A 21,096-nucleotide genomic window follows, 5' to 3' on the forward strand; every position below is an offset into this window, starting at 1 on the left:
GGGCGTTCATAGTGCATCGGCATGATCAATGTTTAGGAAGATCTATGAATACCGTCTACCCAAGCTATATAGTCTACTGTCGCTTCTCGTAACGCCATCCCTCAAGGTTTCATAGCTCATCTCTGTCGCTCTGAGAAGCTTTCGAGCTTGCAGGTAGATCCCACCCGCTTATTTCGAGCGGCAAAGGGCGATATGCATTGAAAAAGGCATGTGGGTCGTACTTTTGCTTCAATGATGTCAACCTCTGCTGGTGTTCCTTATCATATCCGTACAGAGCAGCAAGCGGCTCATCCTTGTTCGCATAGTTCACATATGCGTAAAGCTTGTCATAGCCGGATACCTCTGGTTTTGCCAGCAAGTCACGAGCCCCCTTTCCCCAAGCATTAGCGGCATTCGCCACACTACCATCAAGGTCCTCGTCCCAAGTAGCCTGGATGATGGCGTTGGTAGTCATCTTTCCTCGATGTGCATATGCCGAATAGTCCTGTGGGAGTGATTCCATGGCTTGGCCGCTCGCCGCCTCGAAGAGCAGTATCGAGCGGTTGGCACCTGGATGCTCTCGCACGAAGGAGCCGAATGACTCATAGACAGCTTTCATGGCGTCTGCATCAAACAAGGTCGGTGTACTGGCCGTATACAAGGTGTTTTTGAGGTTTACGTCGCACACGCCAGGGATGGCTTTCCCTGACCCGAGCTCAGAGAAGTCCATGTTGGTCTCTCGAAAAGAAAGCCTCGTAATAGGATTTGTAGCATCCTTCGGGCTCGAAGCAAACCTCTGGGCCATCTTGCGGCCTTCCTCTTCATCATGCGCATAGACGATATTCACAATCAGCAGAGGCTGATGACAGGCAAAGTCAGTAGGTGTTTCTTTCGTTACTGGATGGAGTCACTCACTTTCTTTGCCTCGGCACCATACACATAACCCAAGATCAAGAATAATGATGGGTCTAAACCAGCCTCAATAATATTTCTAGCAGTCTCTACCACCCCATGAACGGAGTCATCTGTGAAGACCATGTCCGCATTGTAGTGCAGGCCGCCCTCGTCCGGCCAGGTCTTGTAGGTCGACTCGACAACAACTCCCAGATTGTGTCCAGCACCCCGCAGGCCCCAGAACATGTCAGAATTGACCTTCTCTGAAGCTTCGATGATCGTGCCGTTCCAGAGCGCCACTTTCGCTCGTAGCAATGCATCGCTTATCAATCCGTACCTGCCCATCAGTCGGCCCATGCCGCCGCCAAGCATCACACCATGGACGCCGACGCAAGGAAAGGATCCAACCGCTTGCGCAAAACACAATTAGATCTCTTGAGTATGGATGCCTGTTGGCTCGAAAACTCACTCATCTCTCTGCCTGCGGCATGCAACGTGGGAATGAGGTCCACCATTTTTGCGCCACCACCGATTGTAATGCTATGGTCCGGATTGACAACGGCGTGTCGAAAATTGTCCAGATTGATTTGGACAACATTTTGATACGTACCCAGCGTCGGTACATTGCCGTGACCGCCTGGTTTGGTGGCCAGGTACGGAATCTTATGTCTTGCCAGATATTCGATCTGCAAACAACCACGCCATGTCAGTAACTATGGTATAACAGCATGTAATAGAAACGGAGGTGGGTGCAGGCTGTTACTGACACCCTGAGATAATTCGCCTTCCGTCTCTGGTTTGAATATGGCGGAGAACGTTGGGGCTTCGTACGCTGACCATCGCGCTACATTCTCGTCCCAACTCTCCCAAGACGAGGTGTAAAATGATAGCTTCCCGTCCACGACGGCATCACAAGTTACTTTTGCTACGAGGGTAGCCAGGCAAAGGTAATGGCGAATGCTCCGCATTGTAAAGCAGGAATGATGGGATGACTCAATGATGCCACATAAATATTGATCATGAAAATGAGATCAGTCGTGTACTTGCTTGATCATGGCAGAGATCCAAGTCAATGCGGACCTCGCTGATTGATGTTCATCTTTCGGGACTGGATTGCATGCCGATCTGCGGACGCGAAGAAAGAGAGGAAGTACATGCTCAAATCGATAAGTTCATAATGCTTTTTGTCGCGCTGTCTATTAAGCAGATATAAACTAAACACGTATAAGCCTGTATCCCATTGATACACAAGCGGAACCTGTTATTGTTGTATTAACCCACCCACATGCTGACTGCATTCCTTCGTTCTTCTTACATATAGATCAGCATGCTATGTGACTGCACCCTTGCGAACGAACGCTGCAGTGCGGTCCCGCGAGTTTCTTATCCAAAGATGTGCTATAATTCAGCAAGGATTTGGTTCCGAAACGTCCCGATACTACGTCGGCAGCATGATATACGTAGCTTATACGGTTATCTAGTGGGTCTTGTTATCTTCCGATCCAGAACGGATGTGAGAAAGGGGGTCTATGTTGGCGACATTTGGAGCGACGGTCCATCTCATGGCTGATATACAGGTAGCATACCGAGTCTGCTTGGTCTTTCATGTACAAGTGTGACCAGGTTTGTTAGACTGACTGTGAACTCGGGCTAAAGTCAGCCGGTCACGCATGAACAGGAATTGATCCCAGTATCTCGCACTTCACCCAACCATCTTGAACTCACAACTGAAGCCTCTCAGTCAACACATTATCCACTCAGTCTTCCTGACCTTTGCCTCCCCGAAGTAGAAGAAAGACTAAGTTTTGCATGGAAGTCACCTCTCCTGCTTATAAGTAACCTCAGCTTTGGGAGATCACCGCTTTGGCTTGTCGTGAAGGGTCTCATTGCTTCGTCAGTGTTCTGAATCCCTCAGAAACCTATTGACAACCCTTTTCTTCTTCTCGAAGGCCTACAATGTCAACCTCTGGTCCTTGTACTGGATTTCCGGCTCCTGGCCTGCGCAACCCTAACCGGTACCTCACCGGACACGACAGCAAGGGAAACTCAATCTTCGTTCAAGTAGGTACAGGAGCACCACTTCGTGGAAAGCTCAAGCTTATGTCTTCATAGACCGATCATGGCTATCACGGCGCCCCAATGCTAGGTGGCGCTGCTGCCCAGACCATCATGTACAGCAGCGACCGCAATCCAATCGAGCTCACAGAAGACGTCGATCTGGAGTATATCAAGAAACAGGTAAGCTTACTTGAATCTCGTATCGTCTGAAATCATCGTCGTCCATCTTCACCTTGATCAAGAAAATTCATTGATTTCTAACTTTCTTCTTTTTAACAGCCATCCCTCCATATCCCCAACGGTTGCGTCGTCCGAATGATCGATTTTGCTCCCGGTACTGAGTCATCTCTCCACCGTGCTCTTACTCTAGGCATTGGAACCGTATGTGAGGGTGAGATCGAGCTGTGGCTGGGTGGTGAAGATAAGAAGATCCTTCGTCCTGGTGACGTCTCCATTAACCGCGGTGCCATGCATCGCTGGCGAAACACCTCTAGCGAGAAGCCAGCCCGTATGCTTTTTGTCATGCTGGATGTCAAGCCTATTATTGTCAATGGGAAGGCGCTTGAGTTCGAAATGGGCACGCTCATGGATGAGTATGCCAAGTATAAGGACAATGAGGGCCCAAACAAAAAGGCTTAATGTCCTTTTACACACAACATTCCTTCTTAGGTCAGCTAGCCGGTAGTAATCAGATCCAGCTTTTTGGTTTAGTATACCGCATTCTATTTGTTGCTCCATAAGAATTCAAATTGGCATCTCAAATTTGCTATCTAAAGACGTAAACAAAAACTCATCCCACGCATTCTCCATTAGACCAGCAGTAAACACATTCTGTTTCAACCTTGGAACATAGTAATACTATCAAATTCGACATCTAGAAATCAGACATAGATATTCCGTAATTGCAATTATCACATAGTATTGGTATGGGCAGAATCACTGAAGGTAGCTGTTCACGATCAGACCGAGAATATTGCACTGGTAAGCATCGGATCCACAAAGTTGCATTATCAGCATGTATTCAATACGGTAACAGCATGGCCTATCTCATGGAATGGCCTGTATAGTGTCGGTAAGGTACTTGAACCCGACCTAAAGTCCGCTGTCTAGAACAAGATGGATCAGAACCCTTAATCTTATTTGCAGCATACATGATTCCTTTAACGATAACGGCCCAATGAACACTTGCTTGCGGGGTACAGGATCTGGAATTGCCTGATTACCATGCAGATATTACAGTGTTTCTGAGTTATATATCGGACGATCTGTAAGCCTCACCGCTTTCAATTGTGTGAACATGCTGCATTGTAGCGTCGCTTCAGTTGCATATGGCAATGACTGCATGCTGTCGAGCGGCTACTTTACTCGCTGTTATCTTCTTACTATGCACACCTCTGTGTATACCCAACTTCCAAAATGCCTCACTAAGGTAGGACGGACCCACAGGATAGATTATCATGCGTGCTGATGGTAGACTCAAGTTACAACCTCAAGGGTCGGAGTTTCCAGTCAAGGTGGCAAAGTCTCGGCGAGTGTAAGTGCCACCAGGCAAGGAAGTAATAGGAATTCTGGAGGCTAACCGCAACGGCTTCCTCCTGTATCGAACAGAGATATGAGATGTCAAAGCATAGCTTGTCCAAATATAAATATACTGCCAAGGGGATTCGGCGGTTTCTCTTATGATAGTGTTTGAAACGAATTGGATTAGATTGAAATACCCGCAATTAGAAACACCCTGAAGAGTTTTGGTCTCCTACATTGAGTAGGCTTCTTTGAACCTCTTTCACTCAAGCAAAGTTTCCTCGGGAGATAGCTTGAAAATATGGTTGGCCTTGTGAACTCACAGGCTTCCACGCCCAGCTCCTTTTTAGGGGCATCCACACCCACCTCTTTTTCTGCCAACACAAACGGTCATGGTTTGAATGGCAAAGTGCACGCCAATGGCAACGGCTATGTAAATGGCAACGGACATTCCAGCATTAACGGCCAGTCACTCAATGGAGACTCCTTTACCTCAATCGACAACAATGAGACCACCGAGAACTTCGCCGCGGAGCCAATTGCAATCATTGGAATGGGTTCGTCCATCCACAGGGCTCTCATATGCTAGTACTATTACTAACTTGTGATAGGTTGCCGCTTGCCTGGCAAGAGCTCATCTTGCTCCAAGCTTTGGGATCTCTTGATTGCCGGTCGGTCGGCTCAAGGGCCGTTTCCCACTTCCAGATTCAACATAGATGGATTTTACCACCCGAATGGTGAAAGACCTGGCAGTCTCAACACTGCGGGGGGTTATTTCATCGATGAAGACATCAGGGCATTCGAAAACTCTTTTTTCGGTATCAACAATCTAGAGGCTACATTCATGGACCCTCAGCAACGGAAGCTTCTAGAAGTGGTATTCGAATGTTTCGAAAGTGCTGGTCTGACGTTAGAACAACTCTCAGGGGCAAACGTTGGGTGTTACGTCGGCAACTTCGTGACCGACTTTATCACAATGCAGCTCAAGGATTCAGAATACACCCATCGGTACACAGCAACAGGTCTTGGAACCACCATCTTGGCTAATCGTATCAGTCATGTATTCAACCTGAAAGGCCCAAGGTAAGCTACCCTTCATACTCGATCAGTGTATCCCGTCCCCTTGGCTGATGACCTTATCCAGTTTTGTGATTGACACCGCTTGTTCTTCTTCTCTCTACTGTCTCCATGCGGCTTGCTCTGCCCTGTTATCGAGGGATTGCGACTCGGCTGTTGTGGCAGGCGCCAACCTGATACAGTCACCCGAACAGCAGCTTGCTACAATGAAAGCAGGGGTCTTGTCCAAGACTTCAACTTGCCATACCTTCGACTCATCTGCTGATGGGTACGGGAGGGCAGATGGCATTGGAGCTTTGATGGTAAAGCGATTGAGCGACGCTATTAGAGATGGAGATCCAGTGCGCGCCGTCATTCGTGGCACTGCTGTAAACAGGTATGGTCGCCCCTTGAACGAACACCGGCTAAGGCGTATAAGTATATGAGCATCAAACTGATTCGATGAACAGCAACGGAAGAACAAACGGTATTACTCTTCCAAGTGCAGATGGACAGGAAGCCGTCATTCGAAAGGCATACGCTCAAGCAGGCCTTGGATATAATGAAACCGACTACGTTGAGTGCCATGGCACCGGCACCGCTGTTGGGGATCCTATTGAGGTCGAGGCCACATCTCGAGTGTTCAAAAGGCCACAATATTCTCCTCCCTTATTAGTTGGATCGGTGAAGACCAATCTCGGACACAGGTATGTACAACCCGTCCTCCAATGGCACTGCTTCTGACTTGGAGTCCAGTGAGGCGGCGAGCGGAATCTCCAGCATTATCAAAGTTGTCCTTGCATTGGAGACTGGAAAGATCCCGGCTACGGTAGGGGTTAAGAACATCAACCCGAAAATCAAGCTTGATAAATGGAACATCAAGATTGTGACCGAAACAACGGCTTGGCCGTCCAACTCCCCACATAATGTTGATCAACAGGTTAGAAGGGCAGGCGTGAATTCGTTCGGTTATGGCGGTGCGAACTCGCACGTGATCATCGATGCAGCCTCCATGCATGTGCCCTCGGACTACATGCTGAGGTCACCAGAAGAGAAGAGCACGGCTTTAGCAAGGACAACAATGTTCTTACCAGTCTCAGCAAACAACAATACCGCACTGAAGCACAGAGTGTCTGATCTATCGTTACTCGATCTCCCTAATGTCAACACCGTAGATCTGGCCTACACCCTAGGCGTCAGACGGTCCCACCTCCCGGTTCGAGGCTACTTACTCGCCCGCCCTGGTCATCTAAAAGAGGATTTGATGCTCGAGAAGCTGCAAACTCGCATAGATGGAAAAGCATACTCCAAGCTGCCTCTGGCGTTTGTCTTCACGGGTCAAGGCGCCCAGTGGGCCGAAATGGGTCGAGAACTGCTGGCTGAGTTCCCCATTTTCCGCCGCACTATCCAGATGCTCGACTCAAAGTTGCAATTGCTGCCACATCCACCAACCTGGACGCTGCTGGGAACTCTTCTTGAATCAGCTGAGACCAGCATGATCAATCATGCGTCGCGCAGCCAACCTATTTGCACCGCTATCCAAGTTGGCCTGGTGAAACTTCTATCCGCTTTCGGTATCAAGCCCGCATACGTCTTAGGCCACTCCTCAGGTGAGATTGCAGCAGCTTACGCTGCTGGCTATGTGACAGCCGAGGAAGCCATCGCCATTGCATACTACCGCGGTTACACCGTGACGAGGAGCTCTAAGGCAATTGTGGGTGCTATGATGGCGGTCGGTCTTGGTCGTGCAGAGGCCAACGACAAGATAAACTCACTTGGTCTCGGGAACAAGATCAACGTAGCTTGCGTGAACTCCCCTGAGAGCGTAACGATAAGTGGAGATGTAGACGGCATCCAAGAACTGATGGCTCACCTGGACAGCGAGGGTGTTTTTGCTAGGCAACTGAAAACGGATGGCAAGGCTTATCACTCTCGCCACATGGTGGCTCTTGGAGAGGAGTATGAGGACTATCTTGTCTCGGCCGCATCTGCAGTGGACTCCAGGGAATCCTCATCATCTACACGCGATGCTACATGGATCTCGTCTGTCAACGGTGAGGTTGTGGAGCGTGATACTCTGAGCCTGGCATACTGGCGAGCGAACCTAGAGTCTCCGGTGCTATTCGAGACCGTAGTCGGAAAGCTGCTGCGCGATGTCGGTCCACATCATCTCGTCGAAATTGGGCCACATTCTGCACTGCAGATGCCTATAAAGCAGACCTGCTCGAAACTCAACATCGGCAAAGACAAGGTGCACTACGGCACCGCTCTTTCTCGGGGCAAAAACTCAGTCGCCACAGTCTTGAGTTTGGTTGGGGACCTTTACTTGCACGACCACACCATATCGTTCGAGGAGGTCAATATGGTCGGCTCGTGGCCTCTCAAGACCAATACCAACCTGATGGTCCAGCCACGGCAAGGCGCAATGCTTGTTGACCTACCCAAGTACTACTGGGATTATGATCCGCAGCAGAAGCTTTTCCAGGAGTCGCGGACCAGTGTCGAGTGGAGAAACAGGAAATACCTCCGCCACGATCTTCTCGGCTCGCAGGTTCATGGCGGTAATGGGATCATGACAACTTGGAGGAATGTGCTCAAGGCAAAGGACGTGCCATGGATCGAGGGCCACAAGCTAGACACCACGACCGTGGTTCCTGCCGCTGGCTACTTGGCTGTGGCAATCGAAGCCATGACTCAAGCCAAATACGTGAGGAATGCTGCCGCACAGGGTGTTGCTTTCAAGCTCCAAGACGTTCATATTACCAAGGCTCTCGTCCTGCCCCAAGAAGACGGACTAGACACCGGGGTTGAATTGTTCACAACCTTACAGCCTGCGCAACTTACCGGTCGCGGTAAGTCTGAGTGGCATCATTTCAGTATCAGCTCCTACGTCCTAGGAGAGGCTACGACTCACGCCACGGGATTCATCAAACTGGTTGTGGACTTGGAACATGAGACAGCAGTAAAGTCATCCGCTGTAAAGCACGAGGACATGGAACCCACTGCTCCTCGGACCTGGTACAAGCAGTTCGCCGAGGGTGGCCTGAATTTCCAAGGCTCTTTCCAGTCTCTGACACAAGTCCACGTGCCGGCCAAGCGACAGGAGATGAAGATCCTAGCCAGTACTGAAATACTACAGGGCAGCGGCAGTGGGACCAACCTGGAGTCCACCTACACCGTTCATCCCGTCACCATCGACGCCGTCTTCCAGGCTGGAATCATCGCTAGCACAAGCGGCGTCGTTCGAGAGCTCCAAGCCAAGGTGCCTGTTCACATCGAGCAGATGACAGTACGGCCGCCTCAGCCAGGCAAATTGACCGTATCGCCTCTAGAGTTGAATGTGAAGGCTGTCTCGGAACCGGTCGGTTTCGGCACTATCAGAGTATCGGGAGAGCTTTATGACGCTGAAGGCTCATCCTTCTTGCAAATCAATGGGTGTCGCCTCGTCGCATACCAGAGCGGGATGCAGCAGCAGGACCAAGAGGAGCGACACCCAATGCTGCGCGTTCTCTGGAAGCCCGATATCACCAAGCTGGGCACCAGCAATGGAGCCGAGCTTTCGTCCTATATCAAGCAGTACGTAGCGCGTGCTCAATCTGCTGCGGAGCATCAGCATCAGGACGCGCTGGTGAGATTGGGAGCCGTTGTTGACCTTCTGGCCCACAAGGAACCTCGACTGCGAATACTCACCTTCCTTGCTGATGATACAGAGGAATCCTACCTGGCTGAGACACTCAGGTTCGCCACTGCGTTCAAGAGATGCCAGTCGCTGTGGCGTGGGTCCTATACAGATGACGGACTCTTACAGTTCCAAGAATATTCTTCTGGCGCCAAACCCTCGAGCGATCGCCGGGATCTGGCTTTTGATGTCGTGCTCTTCGGTCCTCATAACGCAACTCAATCGGTTGCAAATCTTGCTGCCATCAAAGACTTGATCGCATCAGACGGAGCCCTCGTGTGTCTCGGCTCCGCAGACCAGGCAAGTAAACTTGAGACGGAAGGATTTGAGTTGCCTCTTCAATCACAGCTCGGTGGACAGTATGAGACTATCTTCGCGCGCCTCTCGGGTCAGGCGAGCTCGGAAGAGAAGGGGGTCAAATCCGTAGGAGAGGTTCTGATCGTCAGTTTCGCCCGAGTCATTCGAGTGTCTTCTACACGCTAACGTGAGGAATTAGGTCGAGCGAAGTCCTGAACACAGTCTCAACGCTGCGCTGGTTGCGAAGATCAACATCGCGACCGGGCGACCGGTCCATCGCGTGGCTCTCGATCAGATCACTGCTGATCTGGTCCAGGCGCACGCCAATGTGATCGCAACCGTCGAGCTCGAAGACGCGCTATTATCGTGCGTCACCGAGGATGAGATGCGATTCGTGAAAATTCTCACCGACAACTGTGCCAACCTGATCTGGGTGACCGGCGGCCAGCTGCTGCAGGGATTGAGGCCGGAAATGGGTATTGTGTTCGGGCTATCGCGGGCTCTGATGCTCGAACAGCCCTCGCTACGGTTCTTCGTAGTCGATGTCGACGTGGACGCTAGCTCTCCCTCTTCCGAGATCGAGACAACGGCCGCGCACGTCATCGACGTGTTGGCGCAGGCCGTGAATGATCTGGAACCCGACTTCGAGTTCATCCATACCGCCGGCTCCCTCCATGTGAGTCGCTTCATTCCTGCGGAATCTCTGAACAGTACTTTCCGAGAGAAGTTGGGCGCAGAAAAGAGATCGCTCGCGCTGGGCCAAGCGCAACCATGCCGCCTGGATGTCGAGACCGTCGGCCAAACGGACTCGATCTTTTTCCGTCAAGAAGAACCGGCGGCTGAAACGTCCTTGGCTGCAGACCATGTCGAGGTCTCAGTGAAGGCCGTCGGCTTGAATGCAAGGGATCTCCAGTCTATCAGTGGCAACGCTGAGACCAGTAGCGATACGACTTGCACGTCTCAGTACGCTGGTGTCATTACGAGAGTCGGCACAGATGTCAAGACCCTCGTGCCCGGCGATCGTGTTGTTTCCATGGCTCGGGGTTATTTCGCTACACATGAACACGCTGCTGAGTCGGCTTGCCACAAGCTAAATGACGACGAGGACTTCAAGACCATGGCGAGCCTCCCGCTCCCGCTCAGCACGGCCATCTACGCCATTCACGATAGAGCCCGCCTTGAAGCCAATGAATCTATCCTCGTTGTTTGCGACAGCAACGAGAATGATGCCGTCGCTGAATTCGCTGCCATACGCATTGCTCAACAGGTTGGCGCACAGGTCTTTGCTATATGTGCCAGCACCAAGCGCCAGGAGAAGCTCCTCCAGGACTTGAAGCTTCCGCAGGACCACGTTTTCAAGGCGAACGATGCAAACTTGGGTGCTCGGATTGCGCAGGCCACAGGACACCGAGGCGTCGATGTCATCGTATCCTTCACGGATGATGGGCTACCCGCCGACATGTCGGCCTCCACAAACATAGGGGCCATATGTGGGGGCTGCGCTCGCCTTGTGCAAGTCGGCTCGGGTGGATCTGGGCTTGCGGACGCGCTTGTTATAGATCCGACCGTGTTGCGCCGGAATATTACACTATCAACGTTTGATATCGGAAGTCTGATCGCCCGCCCGACACCACAGGGGCAGTCACTGCGCCGGAGGCTACTGGCTGATGCCATTGCCTTATACCGCGGCGGCGACCTGGACGGCATCGCCTTTCCCCCTCGCGTATGGGACATTTCCGACGTGAAAGAGACGTTCCGTGCCCTCGCCTCCAAGAAGGAGGAGACTCACCATCACGGCGGAGCTGTGGTCTCCCTAGAGGATAAGGAGTCCGCGATTCCCGTCATGCCCATAAAGTATGACACCAAAATGAGTCCAGAGAAAACCTATCTCCTAATCGGTTGTCTGGGAGGGCTTGGTAGGAGTATGTCCAAATGGATGTTGTCGCGAGGTGTCCGCAAATTTGTGTTCATGGGCCGCAGTGGAACGGACAAGGCTCCGGCTCGTCGTCTTGTTGAGAATCTGCAGTCCCTGGGCGCCGAAGTCACAGTTGTACGTGGCGATGTTGTGAACGTCAAGGACGTTAACCGCGCCGTTGCCGACATACATGGTCCAATTGGCGGTGTCATTCAGGCTGCTATGGGTCTTGACGTAAGTTGGAGCTCCGCGTTTGAATATTTTCTTGAAAAGGTCTACATTGCTTATACTGATCATTTACGCGTACACAGGAAGCACTCTTTACTACCATGCCCAGAGATTATTGGCTTGCTGGACTGCGGCCTAAGGTCGTGGGATCCTGGAACCTGCGCAACGCCCTTGCTGGGCGTGAGAAGGACTTGGACTTTTTCTTAATGACTTCGTCTGTCTCCGGCAGCGTCGGAACAGCTACGGAAAGTAATTATTGCAGCGCCAACTACTTCCTCGATATGTTTGCACGGTATTGCCGCAATGTCGGTATTCCTGCTGTCTCTGTGGGACTTGGTATGATCTCGGAGGTCGGTTACCTACACGAAAACCCCGAGATCGAGGCTCTACTATTGCGTAAGGGTATACAAGCCATCAACGAAGACGAAATGCTGCATATAATCGACATCGCCTTGTCTACTCGAACCACCACACAGACGGGCGCAGGCGATTTGTATGATAGCTTTGCCCAAGGCCACGTATTGACAGGATTAGAGCCGCTGGGGCTGAAGGCACTGCGTGCGCAAGGCTTCGAAGGCACGAGTCCAGTCCTTGGCGACCCTCGCGCCTTCTTGTTGTCAGCCGCCTTAGATGAGACAACATCGGGCACCGGCGCAAGCGGTACGACGAACGGCTTGCCAGCTGAGGTGGCTGAGGCCATCGAGGCAGGCAGCTCGGCAGAAGAGGCCATCCTCAGCACAGTCTGTCAGAAGTTCTCGAGCTTGGTCCTGATTCCCAAGGATAAGCTGGATGTCACCAAGCCCATCAGCAGCGTCGGTGTCGACAGCATGCTTGCGGCTGAATTCCGCGCATGGATATTCCAGGCCTTTAAGACCGACGTTCCTTACTTGACGCTCCTCTCTCCTGCTGCAACGCTTACCATGCTTTCGGATCTGGTCACACAAAAGATCACTGAGGCTAAGTAGACCTTTTCTTTTTTTAGGTTCCATGTAAAATAGCGCAGGACTGCAATCTCGGATGACGACCAGTAGAACTAGAGACATATGCAGTAATATAATAAGTCCTATACAGTTTTCCAAGACGGCCTACTAGCCTCAGCTCAATAAAGTACCTTGGCTCTTAAAGGATGCGCTGTAACAGTCAGCATGCAAGGATGACTGGTAAATCCTACAGAAATTTCACTCGCGCTCGCCTCGCGGACTTAATTATGTTAATACCATCGCGGTCCGGAAAGCCTTCGCATGTAAGCCCCCTTATATGCGTTGACCGTTCCTCCGTGCTGATCCCTCAGCCCCCAATCCGTCGAAAGACGATTGGTCTCCTGATACACTTCCTGAGTCGCCTTACCCGAGCCTTATGTAAATGCTGAGTACATAGGCGTTCAAGCTCAAAAGAGAGTTTTCTCCTTTCGAGTGCTTAATGAGAGCAAATATTACCCTTTGAAAGAGCACGAACAATGGAGTCTAATTCAGAATTCGAATTGCATCAGCACATGAGGCCGGCCCTCAGTACAGAAACACTTCACGTAGCCCGCTCGCTGGCCGAGAAGACGAGCGACGCTCAGTTGTTGCCAACCAATGTTTCTGGGGAGGACCTAGACGGACCAGCAAGCGACCAGTCCGCTACAAAGCCTGAATACGCTTCTGGCCTGAGACTGGTCATCATCGTGACGACCATATGCTTCAGCACCCTGCTCACGGCACTGGACCTTGTAAAACTTCCTTCGTACATGTCGTCCTACCCCACCAGCTTGCTAACAGGTCTGGTTCACAGGGCATCGTCGCTACGGCCATTCCCGCCATCACAGATGAGTTCCACCAGCTTGACCAGGTGGGCTGGTATGGCAGCGCCATCTTCCTGCTCGCCGGCACCACGTCGCCCATGTGGGGGAAAGTTTACAGATACATGAACGCAAAGGTCGTTTATCTCGCCGCCTTTGCTATGTTTCTGATCGGGAGTCTCGTGGCCGCAACGGCTCCTAACAGCATTGCCTTGGTCATCGCTCGCGCCATTCAGGGCTGGGGCTGCGCGGGTACCCTCAGCGGCTCTGTGCTCATGATCAACTACGTGGTCGAGCCGAAAAGCCGGCCAATGTACATCGGCTTGTGGATGGGAGTCTTTATGATCTCTACTACCCTTGGGCCACTGATTGGAGGTGCATTCACAACCAATGTGACGTGGCGCTGGTGCTTTTGGATAAATCTTCCTGTCGGAGGACCCGTGATCGTGCTCATACTCTTGTTTTTCTATGTGCCTCGGCATGTACAGACCACGGCTGCAATATGGAAGGAGATCATCCTACAGCTTGATCTACCGGGTTTTATTTTGCTTCTCACCTCTCTCATCTGTTTTACTCTGGCTCTTCAGTGGGGTGGCCAGTCTAAGCCATGGAGTGATGGCAGTGTTATAGCTACATTGGTCATGTGGATTACCTTGATTCTTGCCTTCGTTTTGGTTGAATGGTGGCAAGGTGCTTATGCCATGGTGCCATTGAATCTGATGAGATCGCGAATGACTTGGTCAAATGCCTTGTATGGCCTCATGTGGGTGCCCCCATACTCTCCCTTCCTTTCCATAGCTCCTCGGCGCTTGCTGACTTACGGATGTTAAGAAACAACCTTACCAACTTTCAATCGATCTTCTACCTGCCCATATACTTCCAATCTATCCACGGGCAGTCAGCCATAACAAGCGGCGTTAATAACCTACCATATGTGGCTCTTTTCGCCGCCGGAACCACGTTATGCGGATACCTCATAAGCAAGACAGGGCTCATGCAACCCTTTCACCTAGCCAGTGCCATCCTGTCCACGGCTGGTGCCGCTTTACTCTACACACTCGATGTCGACTCCTCACTAGCCCGTTATGTTGGGCCCCAGCTACTTCTGGGCTTTGGTGTTGGGCTCGGGAACCAGATCCCTATGACGGCAGTACAGAGCTTCTCGAAGCCAGAGGAAGTAGAGTCTGCTACGGGCATCATGCTCAGTGAGTTTTTTGTTTGCATATTTCCAAAGCTGAACTGTCCAGTCATCGACAGGTCTTGCTGACTTTCAAACCAGTGTTCAATGCCCTCAGTGGTGCATATTTTGTCACGGCAGCTCAGTCTCTTTTTGCGAATCGTCTGCTGGAAGAGCTCTCCAGTGTAGCGCCCAATATCGATGCAGCAAAAGTCTTGGCTACCGGGGCAACCCAAATACGACAGGTTTTCAGCGGTGCAGATCTTGACGCAGTGCTTGAAGTCTATATGGTCGGGATAAAGGATGTTTTCGCCTTCTCGATGGCTGGCGCAGGATTGACTATTCTGCTGGCCTTTCTGATTCCATCGAAGAGATTGAATCATTGAGGATAAGGACTGGACTGCATTTACGAGATGTATACTAGGTTTTCGTTGAACAGGCAGGATTGTAGAAAGCAAAGGAGTTCTGGATGCTTCTCAAATCAGTTCTGACGCATATTCTCATGCCACATCTGAGATTAGATTAGAAGAACAGTCTGTGTTTCCTCCCATTGCTGATCCAAGCTGATCGCCATGTTGTTTAACAGCGCCCTTCAAGTCTTGACGAGGTTTCAATGTCGCGTTCGCTTGAACTTTGCTGCTAATTTAGTAGATGGGAACCACAGTCGTCGAGCACGTGTAGACCCTTGTCCTTGTCGTGCATAGAAAAGACTACCGTAGAGCTTTATGCAAGCTTATGCATTGCAGGATTACTAGATGCACTCCTGCAAACCCTAGCAAGGAATCCCTGAAGATAAGCCCGCATGCATCGGAGTGCTGGACTGACGTCAGATTTGTTAGTATGTCCGTACTTGGTATAAAGCCATTGACTGTGTCATCAGCACCATTAAGACTGCAGAATATGCAGGCATATAATATTGTGTCGGCCCCTGTGCTCCCTTTTCACTATATTCTCATTAATTCCAAAAAGCAGCCGCTTCTTCAAATTCACAGAGCTCAACAGTTAGTGAATGGAATACCCTCTTATCTTGTACACGATTTCGACAGGTGACCTAACCTGCTAACCTAGTCAGAACTCACGGAATCATGCGGGCCCTTCGGTATCACGGCCCCGGGGATATTCGTTTGGAAATGGACATTCCTGAACCTGAATGTCGCGTTCACCAGGTTAAAATTTGTCCCTCCTTCTGCGGCATCTGCGGTACAGACTTACACGTTTATCAATCTTCCAACAGCCTACCATTCAAGGATACTCCCCATCCTATAACTGGCGAGAAATGGCCTGTAACCCTGGGCCACGAGTTTTCTGGAGAAGTCGTCGAAGTTGGGTCAGAAGTCCGAAACGGCATCCGTGTTGGGGATCGAGTAGCTGTTCAGCCCACCATCTGTTGCAACCAATGCGTTCCATGTAAAGAGGGTCTAACCAACTGTTGTGATTCCTTTGGATTTGTAGGACTGATGGGTTGGGGAGGTGGCCTCTCTGACTACGTGTGCGTGGATGCGAGATTCGCGTTCAAACTGCCTGACACTATCCCATCGGATATTGGAGGTGAGTAGGACTCGGAGAGCATATCCAGCTAAGAGGTGGGCTAAGCATAAGCAGCTCTGGTTGAACCGCTCGCCGTCGCGTGGCATGCTGTTGCACTGTCGGCCCTCAAAGCTGGAGATGACGTTCTCGTCATGGGCGCCGGTCCCATCGGACTGGCCGTGATCCAATGCCTGAAAGCTCGCCAACCAGGGCAACTTATCGTAGCCGAAGTCGCGGCTAATCGGAGAAAATTTGCACAGCAGTTTGGAGCCACGGCCGTCATTGACCCACGGGAGCAAGACGTTGTCTCCACTTGCAAGCTACTGTGCGATGGCCAAGGACCCGCCATGGCGTTTGACTGCGCCGGTGTTGCCGCAAGCATCAAATCAGCATGTCTCGCAACTCGTAGCGGAGGCACGGTAGTGAATGTTTCGGTTTGGGACGGCGATATCCCCTTTAACATGAATAACCTTTTGTTCGGGGAAAAGAGACTTTTGACAGGTGATGTTCCTGAGAAACGCACTCAGTACTATATTGATCAATACTGACTTTGACCAAGCTCTGAGTTACACTACAGCGGACTTCGAAGCTGTTATCCATGCCCTGGATAATGGGTCAATAGACGCAAAGGACATGATCACACGTACAATCACTATTGATAGGGTTGTTGAGAATGGAATTATGGCCTTAACACACCATAAAGATAGGGATATCAAGATAGTCGTCGATGTCGCGGCAAGATAGTTCCCGAGATTGGAGAAAAGCAGAGCCAGGCGAAAGTATCGATCCGACAAGGATGATTCGTGAAACCTTACTTTATTTCACCCCACTTACGCCTTGTCTTCGAAGATCAGGTATACTTTACATCAACTAACGTAGTCCACGGTCCAATTGCACACTTCGGCAGATTTTCGTACGCTACCACTTTGACCTGCGGTTTTTCACCACATAACTATGGTTGGTTCTTGGAATGAAAGTGATATGATTCTAGCATTACATGCGCTTCAATCTGATCCAAAATTAAGTGTACGTCGCGCTGGTCAGATCTATAACGTACCTTTTAGAACCCTTGCGTATCGACGCGACGGTAAAACCGCTCGAGCGATTACGCGATCGCCAACGCAAAAGTTGACTCCTTCCGAAGAAGAGGCGATCGTACGACATATAACCGACCTAGATTCGCGAGAATTTCCTCCCCGATTGAGTGGTGTTGAAGATATGGCTAACCGATTACTTCGAAGTCGCGACGCGGGACGCGTCGGCGTCAACTGGGCCTCGAGCTTCTTAAGACGACAACCAGACCTCCGGGCGCGTTTAAATCGAAGGATCTACTATCAGAGAGTCCTCTACGAAGACCCCGACGCGTATCGCGCGTGGGTTGACCTGGTACGGAATACAATTGCGAAATACGCGATCCAGGAGGAGGATATCTACAACTTCGACGAGACCTGTTTTGTGATGGGCCAAATCTCGTCCGAAATGGTCGTGACGACTTCTGATCGGCGCGGAAGGCCTAGATCAGCCCAGCAAGGAAATCGGGAATGGGTTACAGTTATTCAAGGCGTTGGGTCGTCCGGTTATGCCCTCCCTCCGTACATCATTTTCGCCGGCAAAACCCACCTCTCGTCATGGTACGAAAACAGCCCATTACTGCCTGATTGGGTTATCGCAGTTACTAAAAATGGCTGGACTACGAACGAGAGAGGCGAAGATTGGATAAAACACTTCGATCATCACTGATGCGAGTGCATATGGGGTGTGAATTGTTGTATTGGGAAAGGATGGCCAGGTCAGCTATTCTGGCCTGGCAGAGCTCTTTTATAGCTCTTATCTATCTTATCTCTAGCTATAGGGCAACCCCCCATGGGGTCACGTATCAATCACACCAAGTCTCGTACGAAAGGTGCTCATCGCCTATTGATCCTCGACGGTCACGAAAGTCATCACTCGACCGATTTCGAGGTATATTGCAAAGCTAACAATATCGTCACGCTTTATATGCCTCCTCATTCGTCGCATAAGCTCCAGCCTCTTGATGTTGGTTGTTTTCGCGGGTTAAAAAGAGCGTACGGAAAGAAATCGAAGATCTCATGCGAGCACATATAAGTCATATCTCGAAAGAAGGCTTTTTACCGGCGTTTTTAAACGCGTACAACGCAACTTTCGCGGTTTCAAATATCCAAGGAGGTTTCCGAGGGGTAGTAATAGTTCCGTACGATGCAGATTATGTCATATCACAGCTTGATGTGAAATTACATACGCCAAAACCTCCGGGTAGCTCGGCTGGTCTCCCCGTCCCTTGGGAATCAAAGACTCCGAACAACCCAACCGAAGCCCGATTATGTGAAAAATAGGATTGTACGACATCAAAATAGCTCACCAACGTCAATTTTTGCTGGAATAGATCAGATTGCGCGAGGTACAACGAAGGTTATGCATCGGCTTGCCCTTAGTTGGACAATATGGGCCCTGTGGGCCATGTGGGTCCTATACTTGCCACTATCGCCACCTAGACCGGCGACCATCCCCACATACCTCTATTACGAGAAATGTGGCAAGGATAGAACATTCCCTACTTATCTATATGCTTCTACAACTTGTCTGAATTAATCAGCAAGTCTACCATTCATTGACTATATAAGAACCCTTTTGTTTCCATACATAGACCCTCGAAGAGAGGACCAGAGTTAGCTACAATACATACAGGTTAGGCATATGTGCCCTCCTTTTGCTCCTTCAACGGGAACATCAAATCCAAGTCCCTTTTAGAAGGCGAGGTCGAATCACTTCGAAAGGCAAATGAGACCTTAAGTCGACGTCGCCGTGCGAAGAAAAAACAGCTACAGAGTGGAGGGTCACTTCGTATACAAGCTGGACAGGACCTACAGTCTCAACGAGAGGTTGATAGGCAGTTACATGACGAATTTCGTCAAATTGGTGGTCGTACGAGGCGGCGAATTGCGCGTGTACGGCGCTGTAGAATCTGCGGCGAGCCCGGACATAATGCGCGCACTTGTGAAAATGATGTAGAGACGTCTGAAGATAACGATTCTGAGTAGTTTCAATTGATGATAGGCGTTGTGGTTGAATTAACTTATACATTGTCGTATAAGGTCTGCCAAAGTGTGCAATTGGACCGTGGACTACGTTATACGAAATAATGCTGGTAGACTATTAGAGTGGAGAGTTGCGTAGATCACACAAGAACTTCCCGTAGATCGTAGTGGTGGTCTACCAACTAGGTCCCGTTCAGGACTAGCATTGGATCTAGTACAACCCGGCTTAGCTTGAGATCATGATGGAGTCAAGCGAGGAGAATGGCGATAATATACGATGATATTTTGATGGATACCGGGTTGGCTTGTCCGAGAGGGGAGATCCATCGATATGAAATGAAGTTTGAAGGAGAGCTAAATTGGAGAAAGCTGGTACCAGAGAACCAGGGCAAGGGCTGCAGGAAACTTGAATCAGCATGCTGGTTTCTTCAGCAGGTGGTAACCAATCCCGAGTTCAACCCCTTGCAGAGTTGAGACGAGGCGATGGTGATTGGCGGTGTCAGGGTACGGCTAGGCCGAAGGCAATAGTACAGAGTGATGGGGAGTAACGGGCGTCCCTCCTACGTAATACCGGGTGGTCACTGGCGGTCTCAGGTAGGGGTGCCCACGGTGATGCATTGATCTCTGCCCTCTCTATCTTCCTCCGTCTCGACTCCTTACTTATAGCCAGCCGAGGTTCTCTCTTGGATTCTGGATGTTTGCTTCCGTATGTCTGTGTTCCTCCGACTTCGGCCAATATCTTGGACAGCGGCTCCTTATCTGCAACCAAGCGATTCCCTATCCGCTGCAAACGGCTTCAACGGCTCTCATTCGCCACAAGCGGCTCTCTAGCCGCCACAAACGGCTTCCTACCTGGTGGAAGCCGGCCCGCCTCGGATGACACTTGTGGCTCTGACAACTCCTTCCCTATCCTACTTCGAGATGGTCCTTATATAGATAGCTAGGCCGCCGCTTGGACCCGGCATAACAGCAGGGTCGGCGATGCCAAGGATCTTGACTCTCGTCATCCCAAAGCTTCACATAGATTGTAATCATGATTCGGGAGTCTTTTGTCCGAAACACCCCTCCGGCGGCCCGCCGGTGTCCTGCGTTCAGTGTCCTGACACCCACTGGTGCCTATGGCATTCTGTTCTCTGACAGGCGGGTTCCAAAGATGGATATAGGCGATTGAGTGTCACCACGATTGTGTGATCTCATCAACGCCACACGGGACTCTGTAGGAGGGTCAGATCAGATGAGTACGGGTAAGAGACAAAACTGCAGATCTATGAAGATGAAACCACCACCGTATGAGCGAACTAATAAAACAGCGGATGAATCGTTACACGCGGATAAGAGGCATCATGTGAATACAGGGCCTCATTAGGGCCAACTAATGAAAATCTAACACCGCTGACATATGAACAAAGTGTCTGTCTTACCTATTAGAACATACAACCTAGCAAGAAGTACAGATATGAAGTATTTCTGGAACTTGGATGAGATGTCGTCGGAACAAACACCCCCACAGCCCCCACATGGCACGCCCCTCGCTTAGCGGTGTTGGAGCGGAGACACTATAAACAATTAGGGAAGACGGAGCAATGGATCGATGCCATCCGCCATCGTAAAGCACTTCAACTTGCTTCGACATCTTCTGAGCAGGGATATCCCGAATCGGCATCCCGTTCAACGTGACTGCGTGGTGTGAATTCAGTAGCTCCTACTGTAAGCTCTTTCGATTTCACTAAGTCGGCGAAGCTTGCTCATTTCTTCTCTCACGGACGATTTCCTTGACCCTCCTAGTTGAAGGTAACATATCTGATCTAGGAAACAGAGCTGGTTCGGTTATTACCACAAGGTTCACCACTTAGCGCCAAGTGCGGGCAGAGATTGCGGCAGCGGCTTGGGCGACGGACAGTTGGAGTTTTGACGCATGAAGACCGGGGC

General features: G+C 50.6%; 5 protein-coding genes across 5 annotated transcripts; 4 read left to right on the plus strand and 1 right to left on the minus strand.

The window, feature by feature from the left end:
• Position 1: 1 nt before the first annotated feature.
• BCR38DRAFT_382021 (uncharacterized protein) lies at positions 2–2,024 on the minus strand. Its single transcript, XM_040857421.1, has 4 exons — positions 1,641–2,024; positions 1,343–1,559; positions 895–1,283; positions 2–838 (listed from the first exon to the last, which is right to left on the minus strand). The coding sequence occupies exons 1-4, from the start codon at positions 1,839–1,841 to the stop codon at positions 110–112; spliced, it is 1,536 nt and encodes a 511-aa protein (XP_040721024.1). The 5' UTR covers positions 1,842–2,024; the 3' UTR covers positions 2–109.
• Positions 2,025–2,386: 362 nt separating this feature from the next.
• Positions 2,387–3,709, plus strand: BCR38DRAFT_382025 (cupin domain-containing protein). The gene is made up of 3 exons (XM_040857422.1): positions 2,387–2,934; positions 2,986–3,111; positions 3,211–3,709. Exons 1-3 carry the CDS (start codon positions 2,830–2,832, stop codon positions 3,568–3,570), a joined length of 591 nt encoding a protein of 196 aa, XP_040721025.1. The 5' UTR covers positions 2,387–2,829; the 3' UTR covers positions 3,571–3,709.
• An 895-nt stretch (positions 3,710–4,604) lies between these two features.
• On the plus strand, positions 4,605–12,766 carry BCR38DRAFT_358876 (putative polyketide synthase). Its single transcript, XM_040857141.1, has 7 exons — positions 4,605–5,009; positions 5,064–5,535; positions 5,597–5,905; positions 5,979–6,215; positions 6,265–9,628; positions 9,684–11,633; positions 11,711–12,766. Exons 1-7 carry the CDS (start codon positions 4,754–4,756, stop codon positions 12,590–12,592), a joined length of 7,470 nt encoding a protein of 2,489 aa, XP_040721026.1. The 5' UTR covers positions 4,605–4,753; the 3' UTR covers positions 12,593–12,766.
• A 353-nt stretch (positions 12,767–13,119) lies between these two features.
• BCR38DRAFT_331643 (putative MFS transporter) lies at positions 13,120–14,970 on the plus strand (the record flags this gene model as incomplete). Its single annotated transcript, XM_040855076.1, has 4 exons — positions 13,120–13,338; positions 13,401–14,170; positions 14,239–14,612; positions 14,687–14,970. The coding sequence occupies 4 exons, from the start codon at positions 13,120–13,122 to the stop codon at positions 14,968–14,970; spliced, it is 1,647 nt and encodes a 548-aa protein (XP_040721027.1).
• A 521-nt stretch (positions 14,971–15,491) lies between these two features.
• On the plus strand, positions 15,492–17,063 carry BCR38DRAFT_416793 (chaperonin 10-like protein). Its single transcript, XM_040859130.1, has 3 exons — positions 15,492–16,132; positions 16,187–16,612; positions 16,671–17,063. The coding sequence occupies exons 1-3, from the start codon at positions 15,670–15,672 to the stop codon at positions 16,853–16,855; spliced, it is 1,074 nt and encodes a 357-aa protein (XP_040721028.1). The 5' UTR covers positions 15,492–15,669; the 3' UTR covers positions 16,856–17,063.
• Positions 17,064–21,096: the final 4,033 nt, after the last annotated feature.

The sequence above is a fragment of the Pseudomassariella vexata genome, assembly GCF_002105095.1.
Source record: "Pseudomassariella vexata strain CBS 129021 chromosome Unknown BCR38scaffold_1, whole genome shotgun sequence".
Taxonomy (NCBI): domain Eukaryota; kingdom Fungi; phylum Ascomycota; class Sordariomycetes; order Amphisphaeriales; family Pseudomassariaceae; genus Pseudomassariella; species Pseudomassariella vexata.

Excerpts from the sequence above, each read along its gene's own strand:
- BCR38DRAFT_382021 (XM_040857421.1), bottom strand. The coding sequence starts at position 1,841 with ATGCGGAGCATTCGCCATTACCTTTGCCTGGCTACCCTCGTAGCAAAA. Across the intron at positions 1,560-1,640 it reads AAGGCGAATTATCTCAGGGT|ATCGAATATCTGGCAAGACA; the intron begins GTCAGTAACAGC and ends GGTTGTTTGCAG. Across the intron at positions 839-894 it reads ATGGTGCCGAGGCAAAGAAA|CCTCTGCTGATTGTGAATAT; the intron begins GTGAGTGACTCC and ends GCCTGTCATCAG.
- BCR38DRAFT_358876 (XM_040857141.1), top strand. The coding sequence starts at position 4,754 with ATGGTTGGCCTTGTGAACTCACAGGCTTCCACGCCCAGCTCCTTTTTA. Across the intron at positions 5,010-5,063 it reads AATTGCAATCATTGGAATGG|GTTGCCGCTTGCCTGGCAAG; the intron begins GTTCGTCCATCC and ends AACTTGTGATAG. Across the intron at positions 11,634-11,710 it reads AGGCTGCTATGGGTCTTGAC|GAAGCACTCTTTACTACCAT; the intron begins GTAAGTTGGAGC and ends ACGCGTACACAG.
- BCR38DRAFT_382025 (XM_040857422.1), top strand. The coding sequence starts at position 2,830 with ATGTCAACCTCTGGTCCTTGTACTGGATTTCCGGCTCCTGGCCTGCGC. Across the intron at positions 2,935-2,985 it reads GAAACTCAATCTTCGTTCAA|ACCGATCATGGCTATCACGG; the intron begins GTAGGTACAGGA and ends ATGTCTTCATAG. Across the intron at positions 3,112-3,210 it reads TGGAGTATATCAAGAAACAG|CCATCCCTCCATATCCCCAA; the intron begins GTAAGCTTACTT and ends TCTTTTTAACAG.
- BCR38DRAFT_416793 (XM_040859130.1), top strand. The coding sequence starts at position 15,670 with ATGCGGGCCCTTCGGTATCACGGCCCCGGGGATATTCGTTTGGAAATG. Across the intron at positions 16,133-16,186 it reads TATCCCATCGGATATTGGAG|CTCTGGTTGAACCGCTCGCC; the intron begins GTGAGTAGGACT and ends AAGCATAAGCAG. Across the intron at positions 16,613-16,670 it reads GGAAAAGAGACTTTTGACAG|CTCTGAGTTACACTACAGCG; the intron begins GTGATGTTCCTG and ends ACTTTGACCAAG.